We start from the raw sequence: 19,492 nt of genomic DNA on the forward strand, positions 1-19,492 counted from the left end.
TGCCGCGGTTACTGGAGGAGAGAGGCGGAGAAACTTTTCTCCGTGAGGGTGTGCACCTGCTGCCGAACGTCGGGGAGGAGCACCGCTGTCGAGGGCGGCCGACCACTGTGACGACGGTGGACTCCAAAGACGCTGCCCAGTCCAGCCGATGCTCACAGCCTGCTCCCGCAGACTGTGACACACCACGAACGGCTGCGGGTGTCCTCTTGTGTCCGCGATGTGACCTAGCCGCTTGCTAGCTCGCGATCGTGTCTGGTGGCCGGGCTGAGAACGTGCTTCGAACGGCGAATGCGTTCTCCCCGCTGTGGTGAACGACAACTCCTCACGTCTTTCGCTAAAGGTGGAGGTACTCAGCAGCTAGTAACCTCGCTGACCGTTACTTCTCTTTGGTCTCACTCGGCTTCTCGAACATGCTCCGTTCGGAAGAAATGTCCAACTTTCCTAATCCTGTACAGTGTTCCGTCGCATGACGTAACACTGTTGACCCAATCACGCAAACCTACGCGGAACAAACCAGAACCTAGTATACAAACCGAATATAAACAAACTAGAACCTATTTATATGATCACAATTTGAAAAAATGGGAAATTATAATAAACTCCCACATTAATTGCAGACCCTTCAGTACACTTTCCTTGCTTGCCCTTAAAATGCAGCGTTGTGTTTGTCATATATATTTTCTTTCTAAAGCAAGACAAAGTTAGCCAATCAATTGGTGTTCAGTAGCATGCTTTTAGTAACAGCTGAAAGACTTGCGCGTGCGTGTGTGGGTGTATGTGTGTGTGTTTGAAAAGGGCTGAGGGGCTGTTTGCGTGAGTTGATTCCAATGCTTGTTTTTCTCAATTGAAGGGAAAGTCAACCCAAACATTTTTTTTTTTCAAGAAAATGTTCTATGCAGGCCCCCTAATCCAAACAAGGCATGCTGGATACGATTGTGCTTGTGGAATATGAGTTAAATTGTAAAATCCATCAATTTTTTACCAGCTCAAGGGTCGGCCATTTTATTACTTCTGTCGACTGAAAATGACATCACAGATGCACTGAGGGCTCAAATAACGACCAATCATGGCTCAGTTTCAGAAAACAGGTGAGGTGTGATTGGTCGTTACGTGAGCCCTGAGCAACTGTGATATCATTTTCTGTTCAAAGATGAGACAAAATGGCCGCCCCCAGTGATGACTAAAAACAGGGGGATTAACTCTTATTCCACAAACGCAATATTTATCAGAATGCCTCGTTTCAACTAGTGGGCTTGCATGGAGCATATTCATAAAAAATAATATGTTTGTGTTGACTTCACTTGAATAAAGTATTTGCATAAGATAATCAATCCTCTTACTCATGTTAAGGGTATAAAATTCAAGAAAATAATGGGACAGAAAAATCAAGGGAATTTTTTTACAATAAATAAAATATGCGATTAACTGAGTTAACTATGAAAATATGCGATTAACTATGATTAAAAAATGTAATCGCTTGACAGCACTAATATATGTATATATATATATATATATATATATATATTTATATATATATATATATATTTATATATATATATATATATATATATATTATATATATATATATATATATATATATATATATATATATATATATATATATATATATATATATATATATATATATATATTCATTTTACATGTCAAAAAGTGTTTGCTGCTCTTAGTGTATTCTTTTCCGTGGAAACCGGGTTGAAATGGCTCTTTGAGTGTAAAAGGTTGCCGACCCCTGAGCAAGTTTAGCAAGCTATTACTGCTGACCAAGAGGACAAACTTATTTGTGTAAATAACTAAAGAAAAATAATTGTCTCATTCTGATCATATGCATAACATGGTTGTATGAGGTAGAGTGAGAGATTAAATTATTTTGGAAAACAGTTTGATACTGTCAAATCCTGAATTCTACTTTCTACATCTACTTTCTTCTTCTTCTACCATACTAAAAAGGTTATGGTAACAGGGTTGCGTAAATATTGTGGGACCCGCAACCCATGAATAATAATTATTTGAAATATTATGTTTCTTAAAACAAATGTCCCCACAGTTATAAGAGACACCAATAAAACAAATCATACCCCAAAAAATACATTTAATTTAATTTTAATGGTTTTATTTGCGATTCAGTTTGGTCAATAGGGGAGTCGGACAAGTATAAAGGGGAGCATTTTAGGGGTACTCCAGACATTTGGTGTTTTAAAAACAAATAAAAAGCATTCCTTTCTCTTATTTTTTAATAGATTTTGTCTCGGGAGAACTAAATTTACTCAGAAACTGAATGTTTTGATATGTAGGATTCTTTGAAATTTTATGGGAGGGAAGTAAAATGTCCTCCAATTCTGGAATGACCCTATGATAAAAGCCCGGTCCATCGCAGACCCTCCCATTAGTGGGCATGATCTCAAAGGATTGGTGAGTTTGATCTGGGTTGTACATTTCATTTTACTCATGCATTTGGCCTACAAGCTCCCGGGAAAAACAGAAGAGGACGCTGCAGCTATTTTTTCGGTCCCACTCCTCAAGATACATTTGATGCGTAGCATTGACGTCCGGATTTAAATCGGTACAGTGGGAATATGAGAGCTGGCTAGTTTGAGCTGAAACGGGTAGTAGCCTGGAATAACGACCATGCAGCATCCTTTGGACATTGAGGCGCTTTACTGTCTTCCGGAAGTTCAGCCCGATCGCGGGACGCATCGCTACCGGAGTTTTATGATTGAAGAGATTCTCACCGATCATCCTGAACACAAAGTTGCGGCTCCGACTAGAGAGCTCCTCAAATTCGGAGTACAAGCCCTCCTCTCCACTTGTGCATTCCGAAACCAAATAGGTAAGAACAAATTAATTGATTGATTTGAAGAATGATTTGAAATATGAATATATACAGGCCAACAGCATAATCTGAGTGCTTTAATTCTAATTTAAACAAATCCCGTCTCCGCCCCTGCGTGAAAAAATTTCGGCAAAAATAGTCCTATTTTTCTTTGTTTTTCACGCAATGTCGCGATATCACGTAGTCCAGACAAAACAGTAAAATATGCAAAACAGTATTATTACATATTAAATATCAGAAATACCAGTTTGACACACCAGTTTTAACAGGTGACCGGTGGACACATGTACTGCACATTACATGCATGTTTTTTTTTCCATCGTAACACGCGTTATTGAATCACAATATAAATTATAGTATAATTTAGTTGTTGCCATTTTATCTACGTTGTTTTGGTAAAATAAACATAGTAATATAAATAACCGAATAAGTACAGATTGTATTCCTTCTGACAGGAATTAAATCAGACAGAATATAATTAGTAAGACGTACTGCAATAATCATAATAATCATATCGAAGGTATATATTTCAGTCCTAAAAGTTTATAACAAATGGCGCAGATATGAAACCACATTACGGATCCAACGAGATTTTCCGTTTATATATATATATATATATATATATATATATATATATATATATATATATATATATATATATATGTATATGTATATGTATATATGTATATGTATATGTATATATGTATATGTATATATATATATATATATATATATATATAGTAATTGTATATTACGTCACAGTGTTTCTGGATGGAAAAAAAAGACTTAAAACAGAGTGCTGTTTGTGCTTTCACATTTCTTAAACTTTCGAACTCCATTTGTAATGCAACAACTATTTGAAAATAAAAAATATATAACTAAAAACGAAAAAGAAAGCACAATTAATTTCATTATAAATACTTATGAAAAATAAAAAACTTTGGGATCATAGTACAGATCGGTTATGAAAATGAAATAATTAACTTAATTTTAAATAAAAGCAGAAACTGCTAAAAAAACTCTTGAAATATCTATTTAATAATTAAAAAGAAGACTGACAATATTACAAACTGTCAACGCTCAATATTGCCTTGTTGCACTGAACTGAGTGTTTTTTTGCATTTAGTGAGATACTTGGGCTTGTGCTTCATTGATGATCTTTGTCATTTTTGGTGGCAGGGAGATCAAGCTCTTTTTTCGCATGATAAATATATTTTAAAATCTCACTTACCCCATGGAGTGCCTTCACGTACCCCCATTTCAGAATCAATGATTTTAAAGACCAAAACACAAAACTAAACTAAACACGCGCTGATGGACATCTCAACTTTTTTGTTTAGTTTGTTTGGAGCCCCATAAGACCAGAACGATATGATGATTTATACAATACAAAGAACGTAAAGTGAAAAACCATAATACCCCATGTTCATCTTTACCCATTCTCTTCTCAAAGTGTTAAAGGCTGACCAGACTAACCTTGTGAAGTTCCCCTTGTCCCCGCTGCCCTGCTCACTGAGCTCCCCGTTCGGCTCCTCACTACTGTCGGCGGCCACAAACCTGCACGTCGGCGTGCCATCTCAGCACTTGCCTCTTGACCCTCACCACCCGGGAAAATTGGACCATGGATCTGACGGAACCGGCAAAAGCAAGAAGGGCCGCCGAAGTCGAACCGTGTTCACTGAACTACAGTTAATGGGCCTAGAGAAACGCTTTGAGAAGCAGAAATATCTGTCTACCCCTGATAGGTGAATACATTATACAGCATTATATATATATATATATATATATATATATATATATATATATATATATATATATATATATATATATATATATATATATATATATATATATATATATATATATATATATATATATATATATATATATATATACATATATATATATATATACATATAACGAATCCTAATGCTCTAATGTTTTCTCTTAAGTTAATGCAAACTTTTGACAATTTTTCTTTTATTTTATTTTTTAATCTAAATGTCTCCACTCATCCGTTGCAGAATAGACCTTGCTGAGTCATTGGGTCTCAGTCAACTCCAAGTCAAAACCTGGTACCAGAATAGAAGAATGAAATGGAAGAAAATTGTAAGTTTAACACATAATTAATTTTAACGTGATATGCAATACAAAATACCACTATTACGTCAGCATATGCAGATGATTTGCTAGATTTATATATTTATTATAAATTTTTTTTTGGGGGGGGGTAGAAATGCTGTAACAATAGTTATATTACTTTAATAGTTTAATTTTACAACCAGGTTTAAAATACATAATTCAACAGAAAATATGCTGACACTATCAACATTTAATAGTAGCTCTATTGTACATTGTTGTAATTCAAACTAAATCACAACGTCTTGTAATTGTAATTGCCTGTCTGCTGAATCGGACCTTTTCCTGCTCATTGGAATTTCAGGTGCTGCAGGGGGGAGGTCTGGAGTCACCAACTAAACCAAAAGGCCGGCCAAAGAAGAATTCCATTCCAACCAGTGAGCAACTCTCTGTAACTCTGCAAAAAAAATCGAATTCTGCCACCGAATGCCAGTCTGAAAGCCCCAGCTCTCATTCCAAGAACACCCAGTAGGAAGGACTTTATTGATTCGTTGAAGCCCTGCGACAACACTGAATTGTTTTACCATCGAAATTTCTAACACTGAAATTATTTTACCATCGAATTTCTAACACTATTTTTTTTTTACCATCAAAATTCCGAGCACTAATTTTTTTCAGCACTGAAATTCAACATGTAAAAAAAATTGTATGCAATAAAAAAATTCAGCGGCAAAATATTCGTCAGCAAAAATAAATAAATCAGCTGCAAAAAAATCGCCTGCAGAAAATACGCCGTGATGAAAATTCGCCGTCAGAAAATACGCTGTAATAAAAATTCAGATGCACGATCCCGGTATTTGAGAAGAAGCAATGATTCCCGTGTCCAGTCATCCAACGTCCAACCTATCAGGTTTAGCTCCGCTGGTCAAGTGAGAAGTGACTCCCGACACGGAAGAAGAGGTTGTACAATGTCTCCCAACGCAACTGCTGCCCCCGCGGTGAGTTTGTTTACTCTATTTGCCCTTTGTGTTCGTAAAATTAAGTAATAGTTATTACTTGACACGTTGCACAATGAGCCGACTTAGTGAACAATAGGTGCATTGAACTTTTATTGAGGTGGCGTTCGTGAAAACTGCATAACTTAGCACAAAGCTCGCCCATGAATAACTGCTGTACGTCGATACGCCAAAAATATGCTATGTGTCATGAAACGTGTCTATGTTTGTGTCGATGATAAGTGTTGGTTAGACGTCCATGTTAAGTGTTTGTTAGACGTCCATGTTTAATGTTTGTTAGACGTCCATGTTTAATGTTTGTTAGACGTCCATGTTTAATGTTTGTTAGACGTCCATGTTTAATGTTTGTTAGACGTCCATGTTAATTGTTTGTTAGACATCCATGCTGTGTCTGTTCCTGTCAGGGTGCAGACAGATTGCGCTGTCTACCGTGAAATAAAAAAAATTGACGTCCAACACACTTATTATCGACACATTACATAGACACATCATGGATGTCTAACAAACATTTAACATGGATGTCTAACAAACATTTAACATGGATGTCTAACAAACATTTAACATGGATGTCTAACAAACATTTAATATGGACGTTTAACAAACATTTAACATGGACGTTTAACAAACATTTAACATGGACGTTTAACAAACATTTAACATGGACGTTTAACAAACATTTAACATGGACGTTGAACAAACATTTAACATGGACGTTGAACAAACAGTTAACATGGACGTTTAACAAACAGTTAACATGGACGTTTAACAAACAGTTAACATGGACGTTTAACAAACAGTTAACATGGACGTCTAACAAACAGTTAACATGGACGTTTAACAAACACTTATCATAGACACTATCATAGACGTCTACATAGACATATACATCGGCACATAACATAGACACGTATCATAGACGTCTACATAGACATGTACATCGGCACATAACATAGACACGTATCATAGACGTCTACATAGACACATACATCGACACATAACATATAACATAGACATGTTTCATGACTATATTGGCACAAGACATATTTTTGGCACAAATGGAACCCCATACACCTCGCTTGTAGTTACGCTGTCACCTCGGCTTTCTGCAGTGATCCAGATTCGACTTTGTTCTCACTCAATGGCAAACATTTGAAACAGAAGTGTTAAGAATGAATTATTGTCCCATTCCGGGGCGACGGGGGGGATTCCTGACGTCTGTAATGTTTAAAGTTCGAGAGATTATTGTTATGTCGGCATCGTCAGGATGTCAACATAAAACAAGTAATGTCAAGGATGTTGACTAAGCCTGAATTGTGTTGCATTACTTGTTTAAAATTGTATATCTACAGAGGAGGCGTACTTCAAGTGTCCTCATTTTTGTCAGAATGCAGTAAACAGTCATTAAAGGCCAGTACCGTAGCTGGTTTGTGATACAGTTGTTAGTTTTTTTGGTGTTGTTGATGATAGGGCAGTCATAGTATAATATTTTGTATATTATTAGCCTTTCACTTAAGTCTAATGTTGAATTATGCAATGAAAATGTAGTAGGATTTACTAACTCTTTCAAGATGATTACAAAACAAATGAGGTTGTATTTTGTATTATTGTATTGTCTATAGGTCCTTTCCAGTTACTTTTAGATAGTCTGATGTTTTAATTTTATATGTGTAGTAAATATGGTTCATACTTTTCATACCTGCTTTTATGGTTCATTAACTTTTCAGTCTTGTTCTTATACTGCATCTTCCTACATAACACTTCAGACAAGTGACATCATGAGTATCAATCTGTTAACTTTGATCAAAGAATGCAAAAAGTATGCAAGGATAAAACAGTCCTTCTCATGCTATTTTTTTCAATGCAGGTGCTTCTTCAGCAACTTACATGGCCTTGTGAAGATGACAGCGATGACGATTTCACCAAACCCAAGTGCTGCCATATTGGGCTATCTGCGACAGTTCATAGCTAATGGCAGGTTCACTTCTCTTAAAGTTGAAGTCAACTCAAACATTTTTTTCAAGAATATGTTCTATACAGGCCTACTAGTTGACACGAGCCATTCTGATTAATATTGTGTTTGTGAAGTATGAGTTAAGTTTAAAAAAACACCCATTTTTAGCCATCTCGGGGGGTGGTCAATTTGTTACTTATGTTGACTGAAAATGACATCACAGTTGCTCAGGGATCAGATAACGATCAATCCTGGCTCAGCTTCAGAAAACAGGTGAGCTGTGATTGGTGGTTACTTGAGCCCTGAGAAACTGTGATGTCATTTTCAGTCGATGGAAGTGACAAAATGGCCGCCCACTGAGATGGCTATAAATCGGTGGATTAACTCTTATTCCACAAACTCGTGGGCCTGCATACAACATGTTCTTGAAAAAAAGATTTGGGTTGACTTCTCCATTAAGGTGGTGGCTCATCTTCTATTCAACATAATTACAAGGAATACACATAAACATGACATCTTGGCCTGTATTTGCACTTGCCATACAGGAGTTTGTCCTGTGTGAGTGGCAGCTGGGCCTGTATTTACACTTGTCAAGCAAGGTTATTGAAGCTCAAATTGTTTTTATAGTTTTTAATCTTGTTGGGATTCATCTGACAGTATGGAGCCCACCTCCAAGACTCATTGTCATAATTGTTGTATTTGAAGTATAACGTGAAACATGAAAAACATGGTGAAGTTGTTCAAAGGTTTCATATGGTTAGAATTTAAAGCTCTTATTTTCACAAAGCATCTGTGAAGCTCCATTTTCATTGAAAATGTGGTCTGTTAGCAAAATTTGGTGCAAGTGACAATGTATTGTCAACAGTTTCTACACTCAAATAAACCATTAATGCGGGGACAAAAGTTTGGACTCGGCTGTACTTTTCACAGATACCTGAACTTCGTGTATGGGACACTTTTTTTTAACGAATTTTATTATGTTGTATCAAACAAAGTATCCACGTTGCAATGAGCGGTTTCTCAAATTGATACACATTCACCGAATATGTAATGGATTTTTAGCATTACGCTTGGTAATATTACGGGTGAGGCGAAATCGTGAAGGCATGACGTCATCGAGCCACGTCTCCAACTTGCTGTCTAGGAAGTGTGCTCGTCGTGGTTTTCTTCTGATTAATTTCTATTCTCCTTTAATTGAACAATAAAACGGAGCGACCAATACTTACCAAGAACTTGTCAATGCCATCTTCAGAGTCTCAAGTCCGAGCAAGTGACGTCACGCACGCACTTAAATGGCCAGTGCCCAGCTCACAAAAATATTGGGAGTTTTCTGCAATTTTTTCAAGGCCTTTTCATTGCTTTTTTTTTTTTAAACAAAAAGAATTCTTATTTGTACTCCTTAAAATGTTTTTAGCTATTTTTTTTCTATGTCCCATACACTTTAAAGGTCAACACAAAACTAAAGACTTTCAGATCAGTTTACACATATTCAGATTTCATGAAATGGCTCACAAAATTGAATAGCAGCAAAGTAAATGTCGCTGCCAAAGGACTGAAATGTAATTCTTGGTCATCTGCATCTCTTGAAAAATGTCAGTTATCCATCAGTCAGTGGGCATGGTGTGTGAAACATGTGATGTGGTCATCACAAGGAAGTCCACTGTTTTCCCACTCAATGTAAGGAATATCCATGCCTTTAAACACAGAGAATTTGAGATTGTATGAATTAACAGCAGACACAACTTTAAATAGCACTTGTAGCTGGTTATTATACAGATGAACATGAACTAAATGTTTCATTCAAATCACATATTTGCATTTGCCTGTTGCCTGATCTTGGAACTGGATAATGCAGGAGATGTGACAGAGCTCCTCCAGCTGCATAGGGGTGATGTGGCTCTCCATTCATAGTGGTTGGTTGTCCCAACCATTGCGGAAAGTATCCACGTCATTCTGCAGGCAGTGAGAGGAACACAACGGAGCAGCAAAAGACGTGTTTCAGCGGCAATGCTGAGGAACCCCTCTTCAAGGAAGTGGAGAACATCATAGATCCATACAGGTCACAGCTGCCCACAGGTTTCTCCAATAGCCGCTCAATCCTTGAAAAAATATACAGTATATTTAAGTTATTGATTTAAAACATACCCACAATCAGTGCACACAATTATACTTTAAAATATCCAACCTATTTAAAACCATGAATTTGTTTTGCATGCATTACATGTGTGCTTAAGCCACTTTATTTGGAATTGAACCTTGTTTCATACTGCATGTGACTACCCCCTTATGCAAGAGGGACACAAACATGATGATAAACGCATGAGTGCAACAACAGTGGTGGAAGCAACCGACAGTAAAATTCTGAAAACATTTTCAAAAATTTGTACTAACATTCTAGTTCTGCATTCATAATCTTGATTACTAAAGGGCAAAAACAAGAATAAGAGTAAATGGCTTTATCCATTATCCCTGTCGTCACAAACATTTAAATGTTTCAAACATCTAAATGTTGCCCCGCGACCAGTCCGACCCTCCGGCCAGGCCGGATGCCCATTTATGGGGTGGGGAGTGGGGGGTGACAAATTAAAACAAATGGCTGGACTAAGCATGGCCAGAAGTCGGGCCCACTAATCGACCCTCATGTGTGTGACGTGCTCGCGAGGTGGCCAAAAATCACTTCAGCCTACTCGGTGAAAGGCTTCTTTTTAGGCTTCTTTCTACTCCCGCGTCGGCGCGAGCGACAACTGCTGTTATAGGGATTGTGGTATTGCCCCCCGCCCCCTCTTGCAATGGTATGCCCCAGTTGCAGGTGGGAGGTGCGGGTTACGTGATGTGACAATGAGGAAATACAAACACACTTGAGCGCACGTTGCTGTCTCACATGTTGCGATGACATACAGTTTCCCACACGGAGACGGATGAGCCACGCAGCTCGTTGCTGCTGCTGCAAAGTCCCATCGCTCCAGGTCAACAAGCTACTCACCCACGTTCCATCTTAGCCGCCACCTTCCGGATCGTTTTCGCAATAAAATTAAATGCAGCGTCTAGTCATCCCTTTATGGTTGTAGCAGGCACGATATGCATTGTTGTCGCTGTCTTTTTGAAGCGACGCCTGCCCCCCCCCCCCCCCGACTTGTTTCAAAACAATTTGTGTCCACGAGTATATTCAGACGCTAGCACATCAAGGTGGAGTTCATGCACTTTTTCTGGCGTTCACTACTTCCGGAAATACGCCATAGCAAACCTGCAGTGTATAGTGGTTTGCTGGCACGCTTTTATTTTGAAGGCCGGGAAGGAGGGGAAATGTGCAAAATAAATAAGTAACTTGACTACGACTTCTGCGACTTCTTCTTCTACGACTCTTCTCTATAATTATTGTACCCAAATAATTATACAATACGACAAATCCAACCCGGGGCTCGCAATGCAAGGAAGCACGCAGATGGGTAAATACTAGTGGCGCATTTGAAGCGTGTCCACAGCGGGTTCGAATAGTAAATTAGCCAGCTTATGATCCTTAAAAAGCCTCTGCAGTTAGCGTATCTCCCGCAGCGACGTCAATCACGGACGCTTTTTTTGGGGGGGACGGGGGCGGAATGGGGCGGGGGCGGACAATGTTTATGAATATGGCCGGAGAGTCGTGGCCGGAAGGGTACCAAGTCAGGGGTGGAGGGTCGCGGCCAGACCGGCAAAAAATGGTCAAATGCCCTGCAGCTCTGGTTGTTTTATGTTGACATCCTTGACGATGCCAACATAACAATAATCTCTCGAACTTTCAACATTACAAACGTTAAGAATCACCCCGTTTCCCCGGAATGGGACAATAATTCATTCTAAACACTTTTGTTTCAAATGTTTGCCAGTGAGTGAGAACAGAGTCTGGATCACTGCAGAAAGCCCGAGGTGACAGTGTAACTAGCAAGTGAGGTGAGCTACCAACATACAGCAAAGAGTTATTCATGGGGCGAGCTTGTGCTAAATTATGCAGTTTTCACGAACGCCACCTCGATAAAGGTTCAATGCAGCTATTGTTCACTAAGTTGGCTTATTGTGCAACATGTCAAGTAATAACTATTACTTAATTTTACGAACACAATGGGCAAATAGAGTAAACAAACTCACCGCTGGAGCACCAGTTGCGTTGGGAGACATTGTACAACCTCTTCTTCCGTGTCGGGAGTCACTTGACCAGCGGAGCTAAACCTGATTGGTTGGACGTTGGATGACTGGGCATGGGAATTAGATTGCTTCTCCTCAAATACCCGGATTGTGCATCTGAATTTTTATGACAGTGTATTTTCTGACGGTGAATTTTCATGACGGCGTATTTTCTGCAGGCGAATCTTCTGCAGGCGAATTTTTTGCAGCTGAATTTTTTTTACTGGCGAATATTTTGCAGCTGATTTTTTTTTTTTTTTTGCATACAAATTTTTTTACATGTTTTACAATTTCAGTGCTGAAAAAAATCACTGTTTGGAATTTTGATGGTAAAAAAATTCAATGTTAGAGCTTCAATGGTAAAAAAATCAGTGTTAGAAATTTCGATGGTAAAAAAATTCAGTGTTAGAAATTTGAATTCAAACTCCGATGGCACAGACTTACTGTACTTCCATCTAAACACATCATTTGAATGGCTTGGTAAAGGGAGATCTCCTGAAGCTGGAGTTTCGGTGCCTTCTTTGTAAGTTAACATCTTCGGACAACCACTGTACAACATACAGCAAAGTGTATATATTATTATAATGAGCAATGCCATCGCTTCCTCTGATGAACGTGTAACGAATGAGAAGGCACACAGATTTGCAATATGTCTATCTTCTGTACTCTTCGGTACATTTCATCTGTTTATGTCCTGAATAATTATTAAATATATTTTCACTAATATTACCCTTCCACCCAGTTCCTGTACTGCTAATACCCAGTTCGGATTAACTGGGTCGTGGGGAGGTGCGGAGCATAACTATCAGCTGACTTTGGGCCAGATGCGAGGTATGGGTCGGTCAGTACCGGGAAAAACCCCACGTACGGCACTTTTCCAATGCAGTGCATTATTCTTACGTATCGCATCGATCCACGCTTTCTTTTGGATAATGTCTTAAAATGGTGGATAGCTATCCAAACTTATGACTACAGCTAAATCATTTTTTTTTAAAATCGCAGTGTGTAATAGTCACTGCCATATAGTCAAATATATAGTTACAGATATTCGACGGGGGATGGTCTATGGATTTGAGTGCGGTTGCTGTGGCCTATGTCAGCTTGATTTGTGGAACTTCAATGTTGGCTGGTTTGTCGAGTTACTGATTTTGATTAATTTCCTTATCATTATTTTTTTTAAAAAGAATGACTAAATAACAGCTTTGTACAGTGTAAAAAGCATGAGTGGGCTAAATTAATATTTAACCCCAAAATTCGATAGATGAAAAAAAAAAATGATTGTGCGTAATTTGGGATAATATGATGGTATGGTATGTTGGTGTTATCAAATTTAAATGATTTATCAATTACATTTTACTAATTTCTTTTTCAATAAAGTAAGATGGAATGTCAGCAATGTCAAAAAATGTCTGCTCACTCTCTTTGGTTTTATTCGCTGTACACTTCCGGCCGACGCCCGCCAGCAGAAGGCATTTTTGGATGTGCCGCACAGGGGTCGATGTCTCGCCGCGATAGATGTCTTCGACTACGATTTTGCTTACAGGTTAGACGTTTCACGACCAGCACCTTATATAAAGTTACGCCAGTAGCTGAACATTGTTCTGTCTTACAGCGTACGTGTTACCGAGCTGGTTTACTGGTAGTATATTCTTAACTTATTAATTTTAATATTCACTATATCTGCCGGATAGCCTGCTCCGGCCTTTAACCACCTTAACACGTTCGCTAAAACTTTAACAGGGGGCTAACGTTGTTCTGAGAGGCGAGTAAAGTTTAGATGTACTGCACTTCGGGTTTTAAGTTATACTGTCCAACACATATAGTGAGGAAAAACTTTACGGATAATGAATGAATGTTCTCGAATATCATCCGGTCGACGACTTGGCATATTCACTCTTTTCCAAATGGTACTAGCAGGTAGGAGAAAAAAATCTTTTCAGCCCTCACTTATTCTGCTTTCAAACTTTTGAAAATGGGTGGACGGTTTTGGGTCTTGGCGACAAAAGTTACACTAATGCGGATTGTGCACGGTGATCGAGGATGCCATAAGCCGCACAGTACACACATGCACACGTTTGCCTTATTCTTAAGTCATATAATATTTACTTACCTTACTTGATATTTGCTTTCTGCTTTCGTTGAGGGTAGGACCACCTACTAAGCTATCATCTGATAATTTTCATGCATTCTCTTGTGCTACGATGTTCATGTTTTTGCTTTTCACTATTTTCCTCTTATTAAGGTCAATGGAAAGGTTTGATAAGTTATTGGCATTTACTGCTATAGGCAAAACCTGAATAACATGTTTGGAATCAAGTTATGTAGTAGGGCACTGGAACAATTGATACTTTTTACAGGGTTTATATAGTTTACTGGTAATGTACCATGGATATATATTGGTATGTAAAACTCTGGTCACAATTGAGACAAACAAATTACCTCATGCATGTGTGTGTTTAAGGAACAAAACATGATTACCATCCAAATAATCATTTACCTTTATTCATTTATTTTCTAGGTACATAAGGAATTGTATCAAGATTAGTAAAAAATTGTATCAAGATTAGTAAAAAATTAACTGTTAGACTAATCGGAAAAATAGTCGATAGATCGGGAGAAAAATAATCATTTTGGGGCAGCCCTAGTTGAAACACAGCATTCTGATTAATATTGCGTTTGTGGAATATGAGTTAAGCAGCAAAATCCACTCGTTTTCAGCCATCTCTGGGGGCGGCCATTTTGTAAATTCTGTCGACTGAAAATGACCATCACAACTGCTCAGGTAACGACCAATCACGACTGACCTGTTTTCTGAAGCTGACCCGTGATTGGTCGTTACCTGAGCCCTGAGTAATTGTGATGTCACTTTCAGTCGACAGAAATGATGGTCAAATTGGTGCGCAGAGTAGATGTACAGGTTCCAATTAATTTGCGTCAATGGGTTCCACTGCTATTGAACCAGAGGAAGAAAGGGTCACAAAACAAGGTGGTTTGCGCCGACAATTTCCGCTTACACTTGCGTGAGCATGTACAGAGGAAAGTACAAGGAATTTCAGTTGACAACGTTGTAGTGTCCCTCATAAAAATATTTTCTGCAGGACAGGCATATGTTTCCCTAAATCGTGTTACTAGTCTGTCAGGGTTTGTTATTCAAAATTTTGAAGACAAAGCTCTGTATTGTAAAGATCACATCAAGGATGCAATTCAGCGTATGCCCAAATTCTTGATTAAAAACATAACCCTCAAATTCAACACACATTCATTTTCCTTGTTTATGATGAATGTGCAAAATTTGACCTGTCATGTATCAGATTTGGCATCGTGTACACAGCATTTGCAGCTTAACTGTATTGCTGTTACAGAAACATGGCTACCTGCTGCTTTTCCATTAGAAACAGTCCAAATTGCTGGTTACAGTTTTCATAGTGCACCACGCTGTTTAGCATGCAATGGCCAAACCCCGCTTTGGTTGCGTTGCAACACCAACAACATGGTGGTGTTGGCATGTATGTTACAGACAGAATGGAATATCACATTGTCAATCCACCAAATATCAATTTGTAATCGTGGGCTTACAAATGTGTCGCTTACAGTATATTAGTGGCAATCATTTATCGACCACCATCGTATCCCAAGTCTTTATTCAAAGAAAATCTTGGCAAGTTATTTGATTGGTTAGAGCCTCTAAGTAGCACAATTGCAGTCATGGGAGATTTCAATGATTCTCAAATCATCCACAATCTGCAAATTTGTAACAGACAAAAGATATTCTCAGCTTGCCACACGACCCACGACAGAAAAAGGTACCCTAATTGATCATGTGTATGTTAAAACGACACATTATGATTCAGAATCATTTGTGTTGCCGACATATTTCAGTGATCACAAAGGGATTGTATGTTCTTTCACACCTAAATGTATTGATGATGACACAGAAAATTAACTTTTGACACTCACATTTACAGAGCTGCCACCCAATACAAACATCATTTCAGAACAATTTGTGATTTGTGATCTACCTGTTTTTTTTTTTTTTTTTTTAAGATGTCAATAACATTACTTCCATGCAATAACTGTAATGTTACGTTCAGACCAAATCCATTGTGAGCATTCCGCTTCGCTTTACTCGTTGGCGTTTGGTTAAGCACTGTACTCTGGCATCCTGCACCTTCGTGCGGACCGACAACAACCAGGAGCTGACCACCTTGGAGCCCAGCCACATGTTGCTAATGAGGCCTTTCCACTCCAGCGACATTTGATGAGGCCATTCCCAGGACGCATCCTCCCGCCAGCTCGCTGGGTCTTCAATTAACATCTCTTTCAGGTTCGATTGGTGGTAGAGAATGTATTTGGCATCCTCTCCACCCAATGGCGGATGCTCTGGCGTGCCATTGGGGTGCGTGTGGAAGTTGCTGAAAAGTGTGTGAAGGCTACCTGTCTTCTCTACAACGTCCTGCGGAAAACTGCCCAGGCATCTGCAGGAAGCATCCAGCCTGAAGAGGTTGAACCACTACCGGGTCTGGGAAGACTTTCTTCCAACAACCCAACCAGAGAGGCTATGAGGGTCAGGGAAGCCTTCTCCTCCAAAAAGGCACTTGTAAGAGCCACTCAAAAAGGCTCTCGTAAGAGCCACCCAAAACGGTTCTTGTAAGAGCCACGCACACATACGATGAGTACAATTCCTGCAAGATTACTTTATCAGCACCAGAATTATTGTATTATTGCTGTCCTGTGAAACTTAAATCCATTTTTTTTCAGTTTTCTTATTTTTACGTAAATGGTGTTTCCGCGTTACATTGCATTAACATGAACATTTGTAAAAATTCCAAAATTGAACATGTGTTTTTCACAGGACAGCGACAATATGCAATATCATAATGAACACTTTGTCCACATTTATATTTTCTCAACAATACAGTTCGATGTGAGGTAATAATGCATTTTGCAGGCAAACGAACATACAGCTGTTTGCACACTCTGTGGATAAATGCAGAAATTAACCATACTTCCGAAAACGTTTGACATGACTAAAATGTCAATCAAGACATGAGGTAAAGTACATAATTACATGCAGAATGTATTAACTGTACTTTTACTTTTATATGTAAAGGACAAAAGACAAGTAAAAAAGAAAATAACTTGGGGATTATTTGATAGCAGGTGTTTAATTAAAAAAATATGATTATGTTGGGCAAGAGGTGCACACCATGAAATGAAGCCTGATTCCTGCCCTAAATTACAATACCTCTTCAAAACGTAATATGACAGTTTTTGCAGCCAATAATATTTTGTGAAATTTAACCAAATCTTTTTGATCAGATGGCAATCTTTTCAAGGCAGGGATTGAGCTTCGCATGAAAAGATCATCCTCACAAGGGGGTCCAACATCCGCGCCACACCACGTGTGACCGTGCGAACTACATTGGCTTCGATTGAAATTTACCGGCAGAAACGCTCACAACGCATTTGGTCTCGATGTAGCATCAACGTTTCAACATTTACATTTTAGCAGTGCCATGTTATAGTGATACTACCAACATAATTAATGTGATCTTAAAGGGATTGTGTGTTGATTTACTAGGGCTGGGCATTGTGAAGAAATTGGATTCAATTCTGATTCTTTAGGTTGCGGTTCAGTTTGATTTCAATTCTTCATATTGTGATTCAGTTGTATCAATTTGAATGCTCCCTTATTCATTCAGTAAGAAATAACCACAAATAATTAGAAGTACATTTGGACAACTTGGAAATATGTAACTCTGCCATGTAAACATGTATGATATCAAGCCACATTTTTAACAAACAGGAAAAAACATCTGAAGATAAAAATTTGCACACAACTTGTGCATATGGAGTACAAAAGTAAAATATACAAATTGTGAATAACTGAAAGAGTAGAGTTACAGCAGCATGTAAACCTAATAGTTATTACCTCTTGGAAACGGCAATAAAAACGTAAATGTGCACAATATTTTTTATTGTGCAAGTGAAATACAAAAGTTTAAAAAAAAGACACATCTGTATTGAAAAATTGGATGTAAACTTAATATTTCACTACTTACAATGAAATGATGGACAAAGTACAGCAATTCATTGAATTGCAATTTTTATACCCACCCATTTTACATGTTCCTATTTAGTTAAACCACAAATGAGCCTGTTTTACTGCACTCTCTCTCTCATTCTCTCTCTCTCCCCCTCTCTTTCTCTTTCTCCTTCTTCTCCCCCCACCCACTCCCCATCCCCACCGCTTGGAGTAGGGGTTCAGTGATGATGGCTAGATGGGTTCTGCACCAACCGGCTGGATGGACCACTTCCCCAGAGGTATTGATATGGAAGATTCTGCATCGACTGACCGAGCCAAGTCCTGAGGAAGATCCACTTTCCCGAGGAGTCTACGTGCAACGATTAATTTCATTAAATGGACTTTTATGCTGTTTTGACAAACATTATTTGGCATCCGTTAAATATTAAATGTGAACAATCCAGAATATCAGGTCTTGAGTTTTTCCTCATGGTTTTTGGTAGATGAATTCTTCATCAACCAGCCGGGTCAAAATCTGAGGTGGACCTTTTCCCCACACGTATTGATATGGAGAGTTCTATATTGACTGACCGAGCCAAGTCCTAAGGAAGAAACATTTTCCCAATGAGTCTATCTGCAACGATTCATCTCATTAAATGGACTTTTATGCCGTTTTAATGAAAGTTATTTAGCACTGATTAAATATTGTCGCTATCCTGTGAAAAACACTCATCTCCATTTTTTTCCCATTTTATTTTTACATGAATGGTCTTTCCGCATTACAGACATAGCATCAATGTGAAAATTAAAAAAGCGACAATATGAACAATTCTGAATAGGAGGTCTTGAGTTTTTCCTTGCCTGGTAGGGCAATTTAGATCAGGAGATCTTTGTCCGATCTTTGTCCACTGTAAGTCCGTAAAGCCCTTTGATAGTTTTGTAATTAACGGCTATACAAATGAATTTGACTTTACTTAATTTTACGCTTGCAACAGATATAGCTTAGCTTTGGTTGGTAATTGAAAAGTTAAATTTACACAAATTTATATTCAACCCTGCCATTTAAACATAACGTATGTCGCATTACATTTTTAGTAATATCTGAAACTAAAAATTTGCACTCAACTAGTGTATGTAGAGTACAAAAGTAATAAGTATGCAAGTTGTGTATAGCCCTGAAAAAGTAGAATGCATGTAGAATGCAACTTAAAATATTAATTTGCTCTTGGAAAATAATATTGCATAATAATTTGTCCATACAGAATACAAAAGTAAAAAACATGATGCCAGCCCTCTATTGAAAAACTGGATGTAAACGGTACATTTCTTCACTCAATGAAATGACAAAGAATTGCAATGCATTAAATTGATATTTTTACCCACTCCTATGTTAACACAAATGTAAGAAAAAA

General features: G+C 38.2%; 1 protein-coding gene across 4 annotated transcripts; it reads left to right on the forward strand.

The window, feature by feature from the left end:
- Positions 1–1,644: 1,644 nt before the first annotated feature.
- On the forward strand, positions 1,645–18,628 carry barx1 (BARX homeobox 1). Of its 4 annotated transcripts, XR_015088223.1 has the most exons (6): positions 1,645–2,848; positions 4,305–4,596; positions 4,876–4,960; positions 5,295–5,367; positions 16,380–16,652; positions 18,316–18,628. XR_015088223.1 is itself a non-coding variant. In XM_086041676.1 (5 exons), the coding sequence occupies exons 1-5, from the start codon at positions 2,647–2,649 to the stop codon at positions 18,324–18,326; spliced, it is 663 nt and encodes a 220-aa protein (XP_085897802.1). In that variant the 5' UTR covers positions 1,645–2,646; the 3' UTR covers positions 18,327–18,628. The 4 variants fall into 4 exon arrangements, 2 of the variants coding, with proteins under 2 accessions (XP_085897802.1, XP_085897801.1); XR_015088222.1 differs by lacking the exons at positions 16,380–16,652; positions 18,316–18,628 and adding an exon at positions 7,811–8,124 and having other exon boundaries at positions 5,295–5,928; XM_086041676.1 differs by lacking the exon at positions 16,380–16,652.
- Positions 18,629–19,492: the final 864 nt, after the last annotated feature.

Source organism: Filicampus tigris, chromosome 9, assembly GCF_054856515.1.
Source record: "Filicampus tigris isolate MCC_2025a chromosome 9, RoL_Ftig_1.0, whole genome shotgun sequence".
Taxonomy (NCBI): Eukaryota; Metazoa; Chordata; class Actinopteri; order Syngnathiformes; family Syngnathidae; genus Filicampus; species Filicampus tigris.